The following is a 23,282-nucleotide window of genomic DNA, read 5'->3' on the forward strand; positions in this document are numbered from 1 at the left end:
CTCCGGAACTCGAGGAAGGTTTCTTTGGCAAAAGGACATCTTGGGGAGTTTTCACCGTACAATGGTCTGACAACATGGAGAACCCTTTATAAATATAGCACTACGATTTTTCATCACATTCTTCAGCAGCGGGCTCATTCAGATTAATTTTTTTTTCACTTTTTTGGGGGAAAAAAGAAACTTCCGCCTCATCATGATCTGCTATCTTGTGACATTCGGGTCTTCTGGTTCTGAAAACTAAGTGTCAGGGAAGCACGGACAAGAGGTCTGGCCCTTGGCTCTGTGAGGGCACCGCTGGACAGCAAAAATATTTCAGAGATCCCCCCACAACAATGTGCTCCTGAGGGTCCGGCGAGGCCTCGGCATCCTTCCGAACCGTGACTCCGCCGCACAACGCCAGGCTGATCCAGAACGATGCTGCCATCCGACTAGCAACAAAGCAAAGCCCAAACACCAGCTTTACCAATGGATTAGTTAAATAATCATACTTCACATCTTAAAAATATGAATTCAATAACAGGATTTACTCAGCTGCAAAATAAGATGGAGAACACAGATTAATTTTTTAAAGTGCCCTGCTTTGCTACAGGCTAGTTCTTGCATCTACGCCCTCAGTCTAAAGAGTCTCTTTTCAGACTAGAGATCCTTTCTTACTTAAGGCAGCCTCCTTGCCAAAACCCTGGAGAGTTAGATAATAAATCTGGTCATTAGTCACCAGGATTCCTTTTGCTCGTACGCCTACACCAAGCAGCTTTCAATCCTGGGAGAAGCTTAACTTGCAAATCTTTTTCATTTGGGTTTAAGAATTCTCCATTATATGCCAGTCCAGACGGGTAACTTCAAACTTACTTAGTAATCACATTTTTAAACCATCAGAATACTATGGACAAACCTAAGATTTTAAACTCCAGGACTAAGACTACGACACATTGTTATTCTCACAATAAGAAAATATTTACACTTGAAAACGAAGAGCATTAGGAAATGGGAGGCTCTGCAGTCAGCGCCTCCAAAGGAGGCTTTCTCGTCAAGAGCCATAATCTCTTAATGCAACAGATGGGCAAAATAAAATGTGCTAGTTATAGCATATCAGAAAAAAATGTCACAGATGTTAACACAGAATTAAACATAAAGACAGAATATTATTAGAAGAACAAGACTTCATATTGAGCAGACAAATGAAAGGGTTCCAGATGAAGCAGCCCTGATGTATTCTGTATTAAACACAGAACAGACTGAAGAGGATGATGGGAGGCCTAGAAAGGAAAAATTTCCAAAGATTGAGCAAAACGAATTTTCTAAATCTCTTCAGACTTTACTGGGAAAAAGGACTGACTTCCCTTGCTCTCTGCTGCCGGACAAGAGTGAACCAAAGCAAAGCCCCTTAACATCGAAAGCATCTTCTTTCTTTTTTAAATTGCTTCCCTTTGTAATTCTCTATTTTATTTTGTTCATTTAAAAACATTATTCTAAGAAAGGACCCATAGGATTCTCCAGGCTGTCAAAGGGTCCTATGACACACATAAGGTTAGAACACCTGGACCGTAGACAGGAATAAGTATTTATTTAGGTGTGTACTATGTGCCAGGTGCTTTACAACCCTGGGGTAGGTGCTATTATTATCCCATTTTACTTTTTTTAAGCATACTTCCCATTAGTCATGGTGTAAAGAATTAGAACTAATGGGAGGAAGCACGAGAATGAAGCCATAAAACAAAACAACAAAAGAGGAGGAGGGCAAACAGTCTGCTCTGATCGGCATTCGGACTCCACAATTCTCTCGTCTGGATGCAGACAGCATTTGGGATTGTTTTGGAATTGTCTTAGATTCCTACATTGCTGAGAAGAGCCAAGTCTAGCAAAGTGGCTCACCACACAATGTTTCTGATACTGTGTACGACGTTCTCCTGGTTCTGCTCACTTCACTCAGCATCAGTTCATAGAAGTCTTTCCAGGTTTTTCTGAAGTCTGCCTGCTCATCATTTCTTCTATCTTCTTTCTTTTTTTTTTTAATTTTCTTTCTCTCAAACAGCAGCTGTAGTACCCCGCTCTGGGGCTAACCCTCTAACTCACACCAGAAGGCCAACTGCTCCTGCGGATAAGCACCCCAGGATCAAGAGTGACCCAGCAACTCTGGGGGCTATACTAGCTTCCACCTATTTATTCACCTTCAAAAGTCATTCAGAGGCCACAAGGAGTTCAAATCACAGGTATTTAATGCAATGGTACATGGCAAGAATGGGGACTTCAGGACACCTCTCCCGTAAATACACACATCATCAGTGGGAAGAAGGAACACAGATCGTAAGTGCATAAGCAGATACACTGGCGGCACATGAACGCCACACACACAGCACTGCACATGGCGGGGCCTGGCCAGCCACAATGCTCTTCTTTGCTTTCGATGAACTCATGCTCCTCCCCCTCACAGCTGCACGGCTGAATGAAGGGCCTGCTTTCTGCAGGCCATGAGTCTCCTGTAAGACACCACTGCCAGCGGGAAAGACAAGAGAGAGGCTCCTCTCCTCCCACACCCCGCTGCTCCACTAGGATAGAGGGATTTCTATTGGGAGCTGAGCTGCTTCTTTGCAGCTGGCTCTCTTCTCACCTGCCAGGGCAGGGTGGGTCCTTTGTCAGAGGCAGGCTCGCGGAGCCTTCTTTCTGCCGTTAATTTGCCTGAGGAACCCTCCTCACACCTCCCAAAGGACTGGAAAGAAGCACCCACATCTCTTCCCACTTCCCTTACACTGGCCAACTAAATTCTGAAAGGGGTAGCCCTTTACAAGACAGTCTGAAAGGGGGAACTTTATCTCTATTACCCACCCGTTAACATCCTGCAATTTCACCATGTGGGGGATCAGGATCCCCTGATCACCTCCCCACTGTCTACTATAACATTCAATATATAACCATGAAACACCTTAACAGGCCATACCTGAGGAAAAATGCCAACTAACTTACAGTGATTTCCCTCCTTAAAACATACAATGTCATAAGAAGTTCATGAAGACTGACTGTTTTTACATATGAAAAGCAGTGTGGCCGACCAGCCAGACACACGCTGACCCAGGAAGCCCCGGTGCAGGCCCGCTCCTCCTTCACTCCCATCCAGGGCAGCACCCGGCCCCTTCTCTGCCCCATGTCCACCAGCCTGGGTCAGACCGTTATTTTCCAGGGAAAGCCTCCAAAGGCTCTCCGCATGGCTACCAACGAGATCTTCCTCAAATACATGATGAGGCCCTGCCTGAGAATAACTAGTGCTTCCCAGAGAGCCAGGCCTGGAGTCCGGATGAGCCTCAGACACTTCCTGGCGGGCAGCTGTGGGCCAGTCACTTTGCCTCAGATGGGGAGAATAAGGGCACCTCCCTCCCAGGATGGTGGGCTTTGCCATCCCTTACAATGCTATATGATGCTAACTGCTGTTGTTTTTCTTTTAGGATAATTATTCCTCTGGCCTTAAGGTCTGGCTCCGAGCTATCTTTCCCCAATGAGTCCACACAGCATGTACATAACTTCCCCCATCAAAACGTTCCTCCTTGGTACCACTTGCAAACATCATTTTTGCCTTTCTGAGGGCAGGGACTGTCCTGTCCTCTGAATTTGTCTCCGGAGGGCTTGACAGGGTGCCTCTCACATAGTGAAGCCGTAACCAATTCCATTTTCATTCATCCACTCACTGAAAAAGTTACAAGACTGGTAGGGAGATGATGGGGAAGAAACTGTAGGTCCAGTAAGCCCAAATTTCAGCAAAGCATTTGACAAAATCTCTTAAAGAAGATAAAGAGGTATGGGCTAGATGACTACAGCTAGGTAAGATAGTGCTTAGAACGTTAGGCCTGGAGTTGGGAAGATCTAAGTCCAAATTTGGCCTCTGACACTTACTAGCTGTGTGACCCTGGGTAAGTCACTTCACCTCGTTTGCCTGAAATTCCTCAACTGTAAAATGTAGATAATAACAGCATCTACCTTCCGAGGTCGCTGGTGATCAAATGAGATAATAATTGTAAAGTGCTTCACCCCGGGCCTCGTACATAGTAAGTGCTATAAAAATGTCAGCTATTATAATTAGTCAAAACCAACTGAATAACTAGAGCCAAAGAGTAGACATTAATGGCTCAGTGTCAGTGGGGAAGGGGAAGTCTCTAAAATGGCCCTGTGCCACATAACATTTTTGTCCACACTAGAACGAAGCCATAAAAGGAATGTTCCTCAGGTTCACTTATGCAGCAAAGACACTAAAGCTGGAACAACGCAGAGGAGATGAGCACGGACGTGCTAAGCCTTGTGCAAGGATGCCACTCCAAGTCATGAATTATTCTGTATTTTTCTATTACACTTCAGCAATCAAGATCTCAGATAAATCAAAAGAAAAAGCATACCTAATTAAAAGAGATAATCAGAGAAACTACACTTTGCTAAAAGTTACCAAAGACAACGAATTAATATCTGTACTAAATAAACATGTACCAAGTGCATCTAAATTCCTGAAGGAAAAGTTATATGAGTTCTAGGAAAAAATAAACAGTGACATTAGAATAGTGGGGGAATCCAATTTACCTCTCTCAGACCTAGATAAACTGAACCAAAAAAAATAAATAAATAAACAAGAAAGAGGGACCTAAATGGAATTTTTGAAAAGTTAGACATGCTAAACCTCTGGAGATTACCGAATAGGAATAGAAAGAAGTATACCTAATTCTCAGCTGTACATGGCACAATTACAAAAACAGACCATATACTAGAACATAAAAACCTCACAAACAAATGCGTTAAAGAATATTAAATGCCTTTTTATCACCCATAATGCAATAAAAATTACATTCAATAAAGGGCCTCTGAAGCACAGATTAAAAATTATTGTAAACTAATTAACTTAATCCTAAAGAATGGGAGGGTCAAAGAACAAATTACAGAAACAACCAATAATTTCATTAAAGATAATGACAACGAGTCAACATACCAAAATTTGTGGCATGTAGCCAAAGCAGTAATTAAGGAAAAATTTATATCTCTAAAAGGAATGCTTCTCATATTTGCTGATGACTTAAAAGTTGAAGCTAATCAAACTAAATAACATGCTGAATGACAAGTTCCAAAAAGATCTCAAAAGGCAAGAATGGGTCAAATTTAATAATATGAAAATTTTAAAATAAATGTAAAATTCTGGATTTGGCTTAAAAAAAGAGACCCGTGATGCAGTGTTTTAGAAAAGGGCATGGTCTTCCACATCTGTAAATTGATGGGTGTGCACTAGTCACTCAAAATTGTAATCTCTTGACTGACTTCCCTCACCCTCACCTGGCATATCTAATCAACTATCAGATGCTGGTGGGTCCACCTGAACTTCATATCTTGTTTTCTTCACCTGCTCCTTTCACTTTAGGATCTTATCTCCTCTAATCTAGAGGATCAGAAAAACCACCTAACTGTTCTTCCTCCTCGTCCGTCTCCAATTCATCTTTCAAAGTGATGTCCAAGTGAGCCTCCCTGCCAAAAACCTTTCATTCCTTTCCTACTGCCTACAGAAAAATGTATAAATGCCTAATCCTTGAATTCAAAGATTTTCACAATCTGGCTCCAATCTATATTTCCACACTTATCTCATGTAGTCTAGGTTCCAGCCAAGGCGACTTGTTCCATTTTTGCAAAGTTTTCCATTAGGAAATTTTTCCATACCACAAATCTAAATCTGCAGCTCTACAAAATTCTCCATTCACAGATCTACCCTCTGGGGCCAAACAGGACAACACAACAGCTCTTCAGCTATGTCGGTGGAATGAATGAATGAATGGATGAATGAATGAATGAATGAATGAATGGATGAATGAATGAAAGAAGACTTATTAAGCATTCGCTTTGTCCAAAGCACTATTGTAAGTGCTGTGGAGAAGAAAGTCAGACGGTCTCTACTCTCCCAGATCTCACAGACTAACAGTAGAGAGAACATAGATGGGCGTTCCAACTGTAAATCAGATGGAAAAGTCCCATAGTCCTTAGGGTTGGGCAGCAAAGCAGATGGCAATAAGACCTCTTCTTTAATGTCATTTCCACTCATAAAATCCTATCAGTTTCTGATGGTGAGTCACGTGACAGGGTCAAGCACTTCCTTCTCTGGGTCTTCAGTAACTGTGACTGCGGCCCCTGCTGCAGGGGCGAGGATAGGGGGGCTGGCAGGGGGTGCGGGGGTGTCTGACCTGCCCACTACAAGCCGCCTCCTGTCTTTCCCTTAGACTGCCCTGCTGCTTCAGCGAGGCTGACCTGCCTGCCCTGTGGGGACAGCTGACCTCTTCTCCACAGGAGTTCTTTCCCTGGATAATGGCTGTGAGGGCTAGGCTAGAAGCAGGACCACTGGAATGGGGGGAGCCACCACATCCAGGACCTCTATGATTTTCTCTGTCTGTTGATGGAAGGTGGGCGGCAGTGGCTGCTGGAGGTAATGGGGAAGGCAGGCCCCCTTCTCCACAATGATGCTTCCCAGGGTTGGGTTGGTAGCAGGTCTGGTGGTCTGGGGGCACTGTTATTCCCGAGGCTCATGGGTTCAGGGTCCAGGCCTAGGCTGCCTCCACTAGCGGTCTAAGGGAAGATGATAGTGGTGGTGGTAGTCTGACTTCCTGGCATGTGATCTCCCCCTCAGGGTGCTCTGCTATTTGTTATATTCAAAGATTTAAGGCTGGAAGGCCCTGAGAGGCCATCTCATCCAATCCCCACCTCTTCTAGATGAGCAAATAGGACCCGAGGGGTGAGGTCTCCAGCCTGCTGGCACAGCCCGGGACTCAACCTCAGGTCCTTTGGCTCCAAATCCTACAGTCTTTCCTCTGTACCACAGTGCCTCTAGGGCTCAATTCACTGTTTTCTTATTTTAAGATATGTATCAGCCACCACCTTGGTTCATTCCCTCCTACCTGAATTAATGCAATGGCCTACGTCAAGTCTCTCCCCATAGAGATTCCGAGTCTGACCATGTCACTCCCCTCCTCCAAAACCTGCAATGGCTCCCGATTACCCCCAAGATAACATATAAGCTCCACAGCTTGGTTTGAGAAGCCTGCCACGAGCCCTGAGCCAGCCATTCTGTGTTACCCCCCTTCCAGCACTCGACAATCCCTCCTTTCTGTCTATTCAGCTTTCTGTTTTCTATCTCCTCACCTCCACGCCCAGAATGGCTTCCCTCCCTCTCAGCTCGGCCTCACAGAACCCTGCACTTCTTTCAAGACCCTCTGGAGCACCTTCCATATGAATTCCTTCCTGAGCCCCCAAGGGCTTGTGCCCTCCCCCCAACTACCTCACATTCAATGTTCTACACTTATCTTATGTCTATTCTGTGTAGATTGATCCTCTGAGGTGATGAGAGGTAGCCTGGCTTAGTGGTTAGGGGAGGCAGCCTCAGGACCAGGAAGACCTGGGTACGAGCCGCACCTCTGACCAGAACGGCTGTGTGACCCAGGAAAGTCACAACCTCTCAGTGCTTTAGGACAATCACTGAAACTCTAGCTTGCAGAGAAGGAATCATCAGGACAGAGATGAAAACTGAATCCATGGGAGCTGAAAGAGTACAGACAGAGTCTGGGGGTCCCCCAGCATTAGCAGGCACAACCTGGATGAAGATCAAGCAAAGGAGGTTGAGAAAGAGTAGTCAGACAGGTACGAGGAGAACCAAGAGAAAACAGTGACAAGAAATCCTCAAGGAAAAGAGAGAGGTAACAGGGCCAAAGACCACCGAGAGAATAGGACTGAGAAAAGGCCCTCAGATCTGGCAAGCACGAGATCATCGATACCTGTGGAGATCATGGGTTCTGTGGAAGGACAAGGTCTGGAGCCAGACTGCTAAGAGTGAAGAGCATGTCTCCTACAGCTCCAGGTATTCCCCTGAAACCAGCCTGGCTACTAGGGTCAGAAATCCCAGGATTCTGGGAGCTGGGGACTCCGAAAGACCCAAAGGGCAGGGACTGCTGGGCTGTCAGCTCCCATGGAGAGTAGAAGATACCACAGGCAGCAACCCCTAAGCTCCACAGTCCAGGGCAGGAGGAGGAAGAGGAGGGGACAGTGACAGTGGCCATCTGGCGCTACAGCTGTCTCTAAGTCAGCACTTCTAAGCAGAGAACTTCCCGCATTCCACCTATCCCTACACGCTTCCTATGAAAGTGAAAACACGGCTCTGCAAGGAAACAGACATGCTGCGCAGACACAGAATGGCCAAGCAAATGCGGGCTCTGTTTTGCTGCAGATGTCTCCCCACTCGATCCCAAGCAGCATATGGAGACTGAACGTTCAGAAGAGCTGAGGGTCCGTCTAAGAGAAAATACCCATACACATACAAACACAAGTCTCAGATCGCTGCGTTCACTCACCTAAAGCAGGGTATCCCAGGTAAAACCTGTCTGCTCCTAACCAGCCAAGGAAGAGAGAGAGAGCCACTGCCACCCGGTAGGAGTAGCCGTTTCTGCAGGAAAACAAAAACCAAGATTCAAAGACTAATATTTCCAAGAAGTAAATGGCATTTTAAAATCATATTGGTAGAACACCATATTTAAAATGGTCTGTGAGTCGAAATAAACTGGGTTCTAGTTAAATGTAAGTATTTTAACTACTTGTCCCATTTCTAAAATTAGATTCTTGTTGGTAAGCTAGAAATACATGCTTTTCAATGATACTCAGCCAAAATAGAATGTAGTATGCCCCGCACACAGTAGGTCATTAATAAAAAAAAAAATTCTGGCAAAACTTAGCATAGTTATAATTTAACAATAATTAACAATGACGGGTAAAGATAAAATCCCAATACAATATCTGGTTGAAAAGGCTTTGGTGTAACAGAGGTCATGGAAGAAGCCCATGCCAACCACTGGATGCCCTCCTCTCACTCCCAATCTCCACCATATTCTTCCCATTTTACAGCTGATGACTCACTCAAGTTTCCTTCTGCCATTTTCCAAAGCTCCCCTGCTTCATCTCCCTTTGCCCTCTGATCCATCACCTCCTCCCATGTCCTGCGTCCGGCTCCCCCCCCCCCCTGCTCCCTCCTCCCACGTCCTGTGTCTGGCTCCCTCCCCCTCCGCTCCCTCCTCCCATGTCCCCTTCCTCTTTGATCTCTCCCTCTTGATGGGGACCTTCCATCACCCCACAATTGTGCTCAGAGCATCCAAAAGCTTACTTCTATCTCATCTGTCTCTTCCTTTTCCCTGTTAAACTTGACAATCTGACATATATCCAATGTCTCCACTCTCATCAACCCCTTACAATAAAGCTCTGACCCTCAATCTCTACCACATTGTAACTGTACTCTCCAATAACATCAAGAAACCCAATGGCCTTTTTTCAGTGTCCATCTTCCTTGATCTTCCCCCAGGATTGGACACTCAGTTCCATCTGTCTGTATGCATCCTTTATCTACCTATTTGTGAACATACTGATTGGCCCAAGGGACGTAATATCCCTGAGGTCCAGGGCCAGAATCTCACTTTTGTTTCTGCATCTCTAAGACCCAGTACAGTACCTGACATACAGCAGACCGTTTAAAAACACTTATTGAATATTCTCTATTGCAATGGTTTCTGAGACACCACCCACCCCATTCTCTTTCTCCTCCACTGAATCCATTTCCCCCCTCTTCCTTTGAGGAACGTACCCCCAAGGTTCTATCCTCGTCCCTTTTCTCCCCTCCTTTAAATTAACCACAAGTACATTTCTACTCTCTCTTCCCAAACCTGCTCTCTTCTGTGGAATATATCACAGATTGCCAGGGATGATGAAGTCCTGAGCAAGAAACAAGATCACAGAGGCACAGGCTGTGGTTTTCCCGTTGTTGGCCACTGAAGGGATGCAGAAGAGAAAAAGTAATTTAGGAAGTGAACAGCTGGCTGAGAAGGTGGGGTCTGAGAACTGGATGTGGATTTTCTGAGTCAGAGATCCAGAATTCCTGGCCAGAATGGAGCACACGCAGCAAAGGTTGATCGGAACATATCTCCTAGGGGTCTGGCAAATCTAATCAATAGGACCTTAAACTACAAAGACTGGGGGAGGGAGAGGACTGCCTATGTCTATCCACAAAGAAGAAAGAAAGCAGCTGGGACACCCACAAATTCACAGAAGAAAAAAATCCAAAAAAGGAGCAGTACCCAAACTCACAAGCCTTGGTGTTTATATACAAATGTCCAAAGTATAGGCGATAAGCAAGAGGAAATAGAAGTCTTAACGCAATGGGATAATTCCAACCTCATAGGTTTCCCTGGGGCAGCCAGGGGGCGCCAGAGTGCCCAGGGCACTGCACCTGGAGTCAGGAAGACTCCTCTTCCTGAGTTCAAATCCAGCCTCAGACACTTCCTAGCTGTGTGACCCTGGGCAAGTCACTTAACTTCGTTTGCTTTAGTTCATCTTCTGTAAAATGAGCTGGAGAAGGAAAGGGCAAACCACGTCAGTATCTCTGCCAAGAAAACACCCAATGGGGTCACAGAGAGTCATATGTGACTGACAAACTAACGTCTTTTGTTTTCAAGTCCAGCTCAGGGTTGAACAAGAATCCTCTCTGACACTCCCAGTCCAGCTGGTGTCTGGAGATCTCCATTAAGGGGGCAGCTCATTCACAAGTCTTATTGCAACGTGGTCAATTTTATGGGGGCACAGAGTTTTCTCTCAAAAACCACTGGAAGCGACTTTTATACAGAAACTGCCATTCAGACTACCGTACGCAGAGTAGCTTTAGTACTGCAAAGACTCAAATGACCATCTTGAACACCTATTCTTGTTCCACAGTACGCACTCAAGGGAAGACGAAACGGCACCAAAAGCCACTCCACTTAGGGAGCTGCGTGGGTTACAAGCATGGACCCTGAGGTGCTTCGATCACTTTGCTTATGTTCCTCTCGAAGGGGGTCAAATGTATTTGATGAAAGTGCTTTTGATGCACATGCATCTGTGCATGCTGCTACGTCCCAGTTACAGGCATGTAAAAAGCAGGTGACGTGGAGGAAGCTCAAAAACCCAGGGACATCAATCAAGTGCTGCCTGGGGGTATACACGGAGGGCCAGGCTCTCAGGGCACTCGATCCTCAAGCCCTTTCCGGTTTTCTAAGCTCTTCACAGTAACCGTCATACCCTCGGAGTTCCGCAAGGATGCATAAGGTGGCATCTGTGTTGGCTAGCATGTGGTGTGAAGGCATTCCTTGGGATAAACAGTCTCACGACAACCACGGGAGGCTGTTTACATGAGCCTGGTTTTACATGGGTCTGGTTTTTTGGAACACCTCTGACAGACAGAACAGCCAGCACTCAGCATCACCTCACACAGACCTTCCCTTATAACGTCCCCATTGACTCCCAGCTTCTCTCCAATGCTGAACTATCCTTAACATCACCCAAGTCATTTATCTGCCACTCATATTTAACACCTGGAAATTTCCTTTAGAATTCGTATAAATCACCTTGCATTTTCGTGATTCCCGAGTACCTGTACAAGGTAGAATGTGGCCTCGTACAAAGCCTACCAGCCACCATTCAGGGGCAGCAACTTCACAAAGATGGGCAGGGGTCGCCCCGGTATCCCCAATGTGAAGTCACCCACTAAGATCTGCTTTCCTTCCTCCGCCACCACTCAAACAGAAGAGGAGGCTCTTTCTCTTTCTGCATCTCCTCTTGTGTTGATGTCTTTCCTTTGATGTCATCAGATGCCTGGACTTCACTCTCAGTTAATCCAGGAGCCACGACGCCCAGGACACTGGAGGCTGGCTGCCCACTCACTGACACATCAGGGTCTTTGTCCTGTCTACATCCCATGAACTGGTAGTGCGCTAAACCTCCTCCATGGCTATCCCGTCCACTGAAGGCATTTACCCCTTCTCTTTAATATGTCATGTCGGTGGCTTAAGGTCAGGGTTCAGGCTTCCCAAGGCTTCTGTCATTTCTGGGATTAGTCATCCCTCCTACCCCTGTGACCACTGAAAATGGATGAGGAGCCCTTACAGCCAGGTAAGAAACATTGTGTGACTCCACATGATATCTGAAAGCTCTCTAAGTTCCAAAGCCTTTTTCCCCTGACAACCACAGCATCACAGAATGAGGGTTAGAAGCTGGGACCACCTAGTCCAGCCCATAAGCGTTCAAGAAACACACAACAAGCCAAAGACCACCTAACTTTTCCTTAAAGCTCTCCAATGACTATAACATACCACCTGTCAGCTCAGCTGCTCCTTGCTGCCTACACGACCTAGAAGGAGCCGTGTCAGCTCCTGGGCCTCACTTTCCCCATCTGTGTCAAAGGAGGGAATTGGAAGAGGTAACCCTACAGGTCCCCCGCAGCTGATGATCCCCTGGCCTTACCCAAGAAGACGCAGCTAAAAAGTGAATCCAAAGTGGATGAGGAAACCTCAAAAACCAGGGGGTGAGTCCTCAGTGGAAGTCCTCCCCATGGGCTGGATGACCACGCAGTGGGATGTGCAGGAGAGGACTTTGTTGAGGGTATGGCTGGCTCCGTAAGTCCTTCCAACCCTGGGAGTGTGTATGAGTGTGTGTGTGCGTGCATGCATGTGCATATGGGTGAGCATACATGCCGTGGATGGAACAAAAGCTAACGTTTCCTCCTTATCAAACCAATACATTTCTCGTTATGTCATGCTAGACACTTCCTCATGGCACCTTGGGCCTGATTGTCAGGGCAGCAGGTTAATTAAAGTCAGCCAGAAAAGAGGATAAAGGACTTGCTTTCTGCAGAGGGAGAGAGGGGAGGATCCTGCAGGTGTGCTGAAGAGCTGACTTCAGCTCCCGACTGAGGCCGTGAAGCTAGGAAGGCCACCACGTGAATGAAAGCGTCTATGATGTAGTATTCACTACTGACGAGAGAAAGGCCAAGCAGAACCCAATATAAAATGTCATTAACATGCTTTTGTCCCAAGAAGCACATGGTGCTGGGTCCCTGAACCAGAGCCTTACGAGGCAGTCATCCTGGGGGTGGGACTAGATTCATATTCTCCATCAATGACACTTACTGTAGGAAACTTTTTCCATGGAAAGGTGTCCAAAGGAACATTCAGCAATGAACTCAATGAGCAAAGAATTATTAAACTGACCATTTCCACTTTTAAACTGGATTCTCTCTTTGGTTCATTCATACAATTTATAGAAGGATAGTTTATATTTCAAACACTGAAGTTATTTTGTACAAAAGAATACGATAAAGTCTCTCAGTGCAGTTGTATCCCAAAGAGATCATACAAATGGGAAAAGGACCCACATGTACAAAAATATTTATAGCTGCTCTTTTTGTGGTGGCCAAGAAGTGGAAATTGAGAGGATGACCATCAATTGGGGAATGGCTGAACAAGTTGTGGTATATGAATGTAACGGAATACTTTTGTGCTATAAGAAATGATGAGCATGCAGACTTCAGAAAAACCTGGAAAGACTTGCATGGATCTGATGCTGAGTGAAATGAGCAGAACCAGGAGAACATTGTACACAATAATAGCCACGTTGCGTGATGACTAACATTGATAGACTTAATCCTTCTCAGCAATACAAGGATCTAAGACATCTCCAAAGGCCTCATGATGGAAAACACTATCCACATCCAGAGAAAGAACTATGGAGTTTGAATGCAGATCGAAGCATACTATTTGCTATTTTTTTTTTTCTGTTGTGTTTTGTTTCCTCTTTCTGGTGGTTCCTCCTATTGGTTCTAATTCTTCCTTACAACATCATTAATGTGAAAATGCTTAATAGGAATGTGTACGTATAGCCTATATCAGATTGAGTGCCATCTTGGGGAGGGAGGTGGGAAGGGAGGAGGAGAAAAATTTAAAACTCAAAAGCTTATGGAAGTGACTGTTGATAAGTAAAAATAAATTAATTTAAAAAAAAAAAAGTCCCTCAGTGCAAAGTGAAGAGCAAGCATTAGATGTGGACCCCAAAGAAATGAGTTCAAATCCTGGTTCTGCCCTTATCACCATGTGACCGTGGCTGGGTCCCTTCCCCCCGACGGGCCTCACTTCCCTCATCTATAAAATGACAGGGCCCATTCCAACTCTCAGTCCAGGATTCCGTGACCTAACTCCACTCACCTTGCCGCCCTGACCCACGAGTTAGATGAGGGGTTTGGACCGAATGACATGGAAACTTCCAGTGCTAAATTCATGATCCTAACTTCCATTAGTTCTACGTGTGTCCCCTAAGTTAATCCATCTTCCTCACACAATCAAGATGTAATTATCAGTCAAATAATTGTGAAATGAAAACTCAGGTCAATGTTTTACTTACACATTACGGCAAGGTACGGTCTTGAAAAAACCAACTTCATTTCCAGTAAAATGGGTTTCATTGCCGCTAAAATCCTTACAAGTTATGTTGGGTGCTGGATAACATGATGCTAAAGGAAGAAAAAGCCAAGAAACAATTATCTTTTCTACAAGCAAACAGACTTTGTAATGACACAACACTCTTACTTGGAAGTCTGGAGAAGGGCAAGTATTTCCCTCAAACAAGTGAAGACATTCTTTCTGCAGACCGATAGGCATATGGTGATAGTTTAGTTATGAAATGGACACTCAAAGATATCCAAATTAGCAAATATTTATCTAATACCTACTGTGTACAAGGCACTATGCTACCAAAGTGAGAATAAGGAGTCCCCTGAAGTGGTCTCATGTACTTGGATTCACACTATTTGAAATTATGATTATGTAAAATATGGTCACTGGTTCCAACCCAGTGGAAATATGCAGCGTAACCCTTCGTGGGATTCACTGTTTGATGTAATCTGGACCTCAGACCTCACTGTACCCCTTCCTTTAAGTTTACATTCTACCGGAACAGAGATTCATAACCTGGGGTCTGTGAACTTGGCAGGGAAAAAAGTGACATCTTCATTTCACTCTAACTGGATTCCCTTGTAATCCTCTATCTTTTATCTAATGCATTTAAAATTAAGATTCTAAGAAGGGGGCTATCACGTTCCTGTGACCCCAAGAAAGCTAAGAATCCCTGTATTAGGAGGACACAACACAAACACAAATTAGTAAATACACGGCCATTTGAGGTGGGAGGAGGCATTAACAAATGGAAGGACTTAAACATATCTTGGAACTGATCTGACTGTAGCTAGGTGCATCCCCACTCACAAGTCATATTGCTAGAATGAAATCTTTTTGAAAGGACAAAAATACACACAAGACCATTTATTATGATCCAGTTTCACGTATACTGGGTCTACGATGAATCCTAACACCGACCATAAGCCACCCATTGACAAGCCACACCTGGGGGTGGGACAGAACAGGGGCCCACAGGGAGGCCAATATGTCACAGTGATATCTGTGCCTACGCAAGTTTAGTCATTAACACAACTCTCTGTCCCCTTTCCTATCACTCTGCTACTGTCACTGCCAGAACAGATGGAAGTCACACGGGGCTGCGGCACCTTCTGTCTCTTTCTTTGCCAGCTCACTGGTGATAAGCCTCTCCCTGCTCGGAGTCTGGTCCTCAGAAAGCAAACAGCCTACTGGGGTAACAGAATCACAGAAGAGACCTCAGAGGTCAGCAAGTAGAACCTGATCTTACAGATGATGGGCCACACAAGGGGCTTGCTGAAGGTCACAGAACCACACACCTAGAGCTGGAGGAACCCCCTCATTTTACTGCTGGGATCCCATCCAAAGCCGTGACGACACGACGAGCCTGGCAGGGCTCAAAAGTGGTAAGGGCCACTTTCATGCTCTGACACCATTTATGAAGCACCTACTATGTACCAAGCACGGAGCCAGGTACTAGAGATACAAAGACAAAGACAAAACTGTCCACATTCTCCAAGCTCTAAATTCCATACCATGAAGAGGCATCAGAGATTTTATGTTTTTATCTAAACATAGTTTAAGTCTACTCATATTTTCAGCCCCTAGAACCTCACGTATAAGGAGGCTTGTTTTGGAAAATTATTCCTAGCTACATGAAATGCTTTTTATGTCTTCAATTCACCACTTCGATATTCCGGGAATCGATAAACAAATCTGGGTTTTCTCCTTAATCACACTCTTCGTGATGTCCCAGACTCTGGTGACTACTCTTCATCACTCTAGTTTTTCACTGTTGTCACACAGCAACCCCTTCCCTACTCCTCCCCCAACTCCCTTGATCATTTTACTTGAGCTATCTAGCTGTCACATTGCATAATGGCAAGGAAAAGGAAGGACAGCCCCCAACACACAACGGCCCCCTCACGTGAGACTGACAGATGGACGACAGAAGGAGCACCACTCGTGGCTCACCGTCGAAGGGAGTACCACGTAGACAAGACCACAGACCCACCAGACTAGTCAAGCGTCCGGGTCTATTACACCATTCTTGGAGTGGAGCAATCTGAAACGTGCTCTTCACAGTGATGACCAACCTTGGCCCCAGAGAAGACAGAAGAAAGTGGCCCTCCCTCCTTTCTTTGCAGAGATGGAATCCTATCTGCACTGTCAGAATGTGCTGCTAAGTTTCCTCAAACTGCTTCTTACCTCTTTTTTGGATGGCTTACAGGGTAGGAGAGCAGGAGGACCAGATTCACAAATGAAATTGATATAAAAAAATATACAGTAACAACATTCTTTAAAACTGTGTTCTAGATGTGACAGTGTAGTACAGAATGGTAGGGGGGGAACCTCGGTTGTGTTTCCATTTCTCTCCTGAGGGATTTCCTGATACACACTGTAGCTACACCGTGGGAGCACATGGCAACAATGTCTCAATATAGTCCATGACAACTTGCAAGTCCCTTTCCTGGGTCATAACTGAGAGCTCAGAGTCTTTCAGTTAATAAACATTAGCTGAATACCTACTATGTGCCAGGCACTATGCTAAGCACTGGGGATACAAAGGTAAAGGACATAGCTTGTTCTAAAGGAGCTCACAACCTAGAGGCGACGACCACACACAAATAACTATGTATATATACGAGTCATATACAGGATAAATTGAAAATAATCAGCTAATGTCCCATCAACCTCTAAAACGTAATTGCTTTTCTCCAAAAGCATCCCTACAAAGTTATCTGCCACACCACTCCGCAATCTATTCCTAGAGTCTCTTGCAAGCCAATCACAAGAAGGCAATACTTACAATACAAACACTCAAAGGATTTGTCCCATTTGGGGCTAGGATCCAGTTGATTCTGAGGAACAGAAATTCATTCTCTCTGTGTTTCCAACAGAGAAAGTTACACCGTATTTATAAGTTGGGAGGAGGGATGGCTCTAGTCTGTGATTCACTGGTAGAGGCAATTCCTACCAAGGAAACTCTCTCCCAACGCAGTCAGCTGCTCTACAACTTTTGGTCTCAGAGAGTTGGGGGCATGGGGACTCAGAGAGGAAAACTAATAGTCATATTGTGTCAGAGACTGTCCTAACTCAGAGGCTGGGTCTCCATCTACTACCAAGCTGCTATACTTTCTAACTCTAAAATCCATCAACTAGCAAAAGAGCCCACACATTGACAATTTAGATTTTATTTAAATCAATATTTGTCAAGTTCCTGCTTTCTGCTCTGTGTGTTACTGATTAGAAAGTAGGCGACAAAGCCCTGCCCTCTAGGAATTTAGGAGCTCTGGAAAGCTAAGACAAATATGTCAAGTGAGATGCCAGACTGGCTAATGATACAGGGTTAAGGGTACAACAGGTACCCAGAATAGTTTCTGCTCTGAGCGTGCCGAGGGACTACAAAGAGTAGTGAGAGATGGACAGGCAAGGGTCGATCGCTGGCAGCACCACTGCAGGGAACACCCCAAAAAATTCGTCTGACTTGCTTTATTGCAATAGTCTGGAACTGAACCCACAATATCTCCGTGGTACGACTGTAAGGTGAAAGGTTCAAGTATATCTGTATCCAAGGTGAAGAAAGTGAAAAGGCCTAAACAGAAGGATATTGTACGTTTTTCTCTTAGACTTCCAAGCTTACGCTAAGAAAGGAGCCTGAGCTCAGAGTCAGGAGTCCTGGATTTAAGCCCTCTCTAACCTGGTATTCAGTTGTGTGCTACCAGGTAAAGCCATTTAACTTTCATCTCCCTCATTTTTCGCCATCTCTAAAAGGGAACCGGCTGAAGTCTGCTCCCCGACGCCTCACAAAGACGAGGAAGGTTCGAGGTCGTCATCTCCTCCGAGGCTCTCTTCCCTCTCTGGTCTTTATGACTCTCTTCTCTCCAGGCTCTCGTACCTTTCTAACCATTTTTCTCAGTGTTCTTCAGTGCCTCTTCATCCACTAAACCTGGGAGTCCCCCCAGACTCTACCCTGGGCTGCCCTCTTCTCTCCTCCCCCCCAACACTTGGTGACTCCTTCATCAACTCCCATGCGTTCTCTCATCTCTATACAGATGACGCCGAGATCTAGACAGCCATCCCTAGCCTCTCCGCTGAGCTCCAGTCCCACATCACCAACTCTCTTGGACACCTCAGACTTAACATATACAAAACAGAATGTATTATCTTCCCTACCCAAAACCCTCCTCTCTTCCAAAATGCCCTGTGGCTATTGAGGACACTTCCATCCTCCAGGTACCCGAATTTAAAACCTTAGTGTCAACCTCAACTCTTTCCTCTCACTCATTCTACAGATGCAACCCATTGCCAGGTCTTTTCAAGTAATAATGCTTAATTACTGAATGGATACAAAAAAAAAGAAACGAGAATCATTGTCGCATTTGTTTAAAATGAACAGAAAGAGGTAAAAGAGACAAGTATAAGCAGGATAGGATAGAGAATGTATAATTTTGAAAAAAAAAAACCACAAGCTGCATTTTATAGAGAAGCTAGGCTTCATATGTAATCCTTCTTTTCTGTTCTTCTACATATGTAGAAATATTTGTGTCTACTAATGTTTGCCAAGTTAATAAAAATTTGTTTTAAAAAGTAATACCATTGGAGCAGCTAGGTGGCACAGTAAATAGAGCTCTGACATTGGAGTCAGGAGGACCTGAGTTCAAATCCAGCCTCAGACACTTAACATTTACTAGCTGTGCGACCCTGGGCAAGTCACTTAACCCCAATCACCTTACCAAAAACAAAAAAAAAAGATAATAAAAAAAGTATTAAGCCCACATTGATAAGACTATAGGATAAAATACAACAGATACAAGAGTTGCAAAAAGCTTTAAAAATAACACCACATTCAAGATCTTAAGGTTAGACAATTCTTCACCTCGTGGGAATCATAAACAAATGGCCACGGGCCCCACGATGCCAGCTTACATGTTGGGGATCCTCTCTCATCCAGAGGAAGAGTGGTGAGACAACCCTCAGAACAAGCCTGGTCTCAATCACTAAAGAGGCAGAGGCTGGACCTCTACATAACGCACGGAAGGCCTGGTTTCCATTTAGGAATTTTTTGTTGTGTTTTGTTTTTTCAACATCGAAAATTTCTAGCACAAACAAACACTAGAGACAAATCAAGTTCAGGAACCCGACCCTATGCTTTAAAACAGCCCCTCTGCTAAAGGGGTTTCTTCACTTGTCTGACGAGAAGGGCGCACAAGATTGTCTTCTGGCCCCTGCCGGCCCTGAATGTCTACGGTTCTCTGGCTTCCCCAAAGAGGAGAGCCCGCTCTAGAAGCTGGCTTCTAGCAGGCCTCAGGAGAACCCAAGCGCTTTAGGGGCAGACCCTGAAGTTTACCATCAGTTTTTATTTACAGGTCCGGGGCACCTCCAAGGCAGACACGTTCTTAGACTGCTGGTGTTGCACATTTATACAGTTTACACAATGGCCACTGCAACACATCAGGGCTTGGCTTGTCTTGCTGATTATCTAGACTTGAAAGTGTTCACAAACTGCGCAGCACAGATTCGCAAGGTGTGCTGCTCCCCAGTGTCCGAGCTCAGCAGGAGGGCAGAAGGAGGCTCAGGGGAAGCAGCCACCAGCTGGGTGACCTGGTGACCGTGGGCCAATAGTGACAAGAACAACAACCACAGTAGTACGATGACCGGCATTTCTATAGTGCGCTAAGGTTTGCAAAGCGCTTTGCCTCCCTTCTCTTTTGAGCTTCACAATACCGCTGCGTCAGTCTGAACACAAACCACAGGCCTCTCCCCATCACCTCAGCCTTCAAGCGGCTCGTACAAGTTGTTACCGCGGTTGACAGCCTCATCCTTAGAATTCTCAACTGGCTTCTTCTGACAGATATAGACAGCTACGTACACACCGCTGGGGGACAGGAGGGGAGGAAGGAAGGGAGCAGGGTCCATCAATGGATCTTCTGTACACCTGAATTTTAATGTTGTGGGGCAGAACTCTCTAAATCTATCATCCAGAACTTCCAAAAAAAATCCAATTCAATGGATAGTAATGAAGATGACAATGTGACATCTGGAAGAATGTCAAAGACAGTGAATAAAACACCTTTATTTGAACTGAAAGAAATGGAGGGAAACATTCACAGCCAATTTTTTTATAACTAAAAATAATAACTAAAATTTAATAATAAGCAATAACTAGCTTTTTCAGTGTATGCCCTCACAATATTCATTTGAAAGAGATCTCATTTCAGGGGCTGAGTCTGTATTCATCTGGACTATGAGCTCCTCTGGTGTGGGGACTACGTACGCTCTAGACCACTTCGCAGAGTGCTAAGAACACAGCAGTAACTCAAGAAATACTTGCAGAATAAATGGATCTGACAGTGAGCAGAAAATCATATGCATTTATGAAGAACCTACGGGGCCCCCCAGGATAATACAAACACTAGCACAGGTACAGACGATGCAAATACAAAGCATGACACTCCAGAACCCGTCTACATTGTGAATGGTACCAGCTGCTTCTAACTTCACCATTTTTTATTTGCTTTTGCAACATTTCCCTACCCAAAATGCCCATGACTCTGAAATTGCTATTTTCCCTTGGATCCTTTGGAGCCATTCTGGTTGGAAACAAAGTTGAAAGTTAACTCTGCCCCAAATCAGTAACAAAAGAATTCTCGACCGCTTCACAGTTGGGATCACCACCCTTTAGGCTGTGCGCTCAGCTCTCACTCACTGCCTGGGCGTGTCCTTTACCTCCTTCACTTAGGGTTCACCTCTATACACCAAATCTCTACACACCAAAAATGACCATTCCCCAAGTGGAAAAATCCACTTCTTCTCTTGCACAGTCTCTCTTTTACGGGACAGATTGGTAAACCCTCTCCTCTGGCAATATTTTCCTGATTAGCCCTAAACGCTTCATCCTCCCTAATTTCCTGATGTATTCAGTCAAGTATTCATTGTTCTTGAAAAGACTACCCACGGTGTTCAATTTGTAGGCAGAGCCCATACACCTGCGTCAGCTCCTATCAAGCTAACCACAAGCAACAGACCCGCACAGGGCCAATGAGGCTGGACTCCCCTGCACTTCCTGGCCTTCCACAAGCCCCTCCAGCCCTTGGGTGGGCCTTGTGTCCCTCCCTTGTCTCCTCCAGGCTGCAGGCTCTCACCCCTCACTCAGCAGAATTCCACCACAGGCTCCAGCCAGCAAGGCTGACCGTTCAGCGTCCTTGGGGACCTGAACAAGGGCTTCACTGGCCCAGGGCGCAAGTAGGGAGACTGTCCCCATCGACCCCACAGCCGGCAGTCTGGGAGGGCTGCAGTGTTCTTTACAGATCTGAATTCACAGCCTCACAAACTGAGAGCCGGAACGGGCTTTGGTGGCTGCCTCGTCTAGGAAGGTCAGCGCTTCACAGAGGAGGAGACTGGCCCAGAAAGGTGAAGTCCATCAGTCAGTCAATAGATATTTATTATTGGCCTCCAATGTGCCAGGGACCGTGCTAAGCTGGAGACTCAAGGAAAAGCAGAAGCGATTTGCCCTGAGTCACACAAATTGACTGGTGCTGGGATTCAAACCTAGGCCCTCTGCCTCCAAACCAGGCACACTCAGGACAATGGAGGAGCTCCCAGTTCTTTAACCCCAATCCTGTCCTCCTCCTCCTCAGGACACAAAGGGAAGAACACAACAGTCTAGACAGAATCTACATGCAGAGGGCCCCAAGAAATGGCAAGGGCCAAGGCGGCAGGAGCTTGCAGCAGCACACGCCCCGCCAGCCCGTGGACAGAACATCGAGGAGGGACAGAGGAGACAAGCAGTCGACAGGAGAGCCAAGTGTGGGGCAGGCATCAATGACGTGATAAAAGAGCTTCCAGGGGGCTGGGCAGTCTCTCTTTACTGCCCAGGCATGAAAGGCCCAGAAAACCTGGCCTCCCTCCACAGCCAAATGGCCCTACCTCTTCCCAGACCTCAGGATGTCATCTCCGGCCTCCATGCCTTTGGGAAGGCTGTCTTCCAGACTTGCCATATGCTCCACCTCCCTCCTCAACATCTGTCACAATCCTTTTCTTCCTTCTGGGCTCAGTTCAAGAGCCAACCTCCCCTTCCCCTTTTAGGTTTTCCCTCATCCCCCAATTGAAAGAATTCTTCCACCCACACGTTTGTTTCCAGCTCACTCTGACCATCTCCTCTGCCTCAGTGATGCTAATCTGAATTTTACTTGGTCACGTGAGCCCTGGAGGGGAGGAGTGTGTGCCACACTTCAGTTCTATATCCCCAGCACCTACAGTAGTTGAGGCAAGAATGCTTATCGAATCTAATCAAATTTAGGGAAAGATGGGCCAAAACTGTACAGATTAAGCAGGTCTACGTGGGCTGCACTCTGTAATGCTGGAGGTCAGACCAATGAGAACACAGACGTCCCTGAGGATTGATGCCCACGGGGGCAGCGGCACCACTGGAGGGGAGCAACAGAAAGGAGATGACTAGCACGGAGGTAAATTCGAGCACGCTGACTATGTTTCTTTGATTAATAAATAATTTTCAGAGTTCTTTTGTATGGCCAGCTCCCACACAGCACAGAAAACAAGACTCACTTTACAGGTATTTTTAGTCATCCAACATACAGATGCAGCAAATGTACTTGCTGTTATTTGTTTCTATAGTAGAATGTCACTCATTTGGAGCCCCCCCCCCAGCAACCTCTTTCCTAAACTGAGAATGGATTCGAACTCAGGTCTTTCTGTCTTCGGGACTAGCACTTTATTGACTTCAGCACTTAGCTGCCTGTTAAATTTAAGACTTTCAAAGACAAACCACAATTTCTGCAAGCAACCAGGAGAAAAACCTTTAAATATAAAGAATGAAATTCAAGTAACATGACTATTCTGCACCCACCAGAAACTGCGGGAAGGAATGGAATCGTGTGCTAAAGAACAAAGGAGCTCCAGATGCAAACCAAGGTGACAGACACACCCAGCGGAAGCCTTCTAACCCACCCCCTAAACACAAGAAACAAAAATGACCTGAGTTTTACA

General features: G+C 45.6%; 1 protein-coding gene across 1 annotated transcript in view; it reads right to left on the bottom strand.

The window, feature by feature from the left end:
- The window catches only part of TM2D1 (TM2 domain containing 1), a 44,842-nt gene that overhangs the window by 14,715 nt on the left and 6,845 nt on the right, over positions 1-23,282 (bottom strand). The window contains exons 3-4 of the mRNA XM_027852821.1: positions 14,245-14,353; positions 8,349-8,440 (exon numbers count right to left, since the gene is read on the bottom strand). Coding sequence (XP_027708622.1) covers positions 8,349-8,440; positions 14,245-14,353 — 201 coding nt within the window. The remainder of the gene's footprint in view (positions 1-8,348; positions 8,441-14,244; positions 14,354-23,282) is intronic.

This window comes from Vombatus ursinus, unplaced genomic scaffold (genome assembly GCF_900497805.2).
Source record: "Vombatus ursinus unplaced genomic scaffold, bare-nosed wombat genome assembly UNPS02009824.1, whole genome shotgun sequence".
Lineage (NCBI taxonomy): Eukaryota > Metazoa > Chordata > Mammalia > Diprotodontia > Vombatidae > Vombatus > Vombatus ursinus.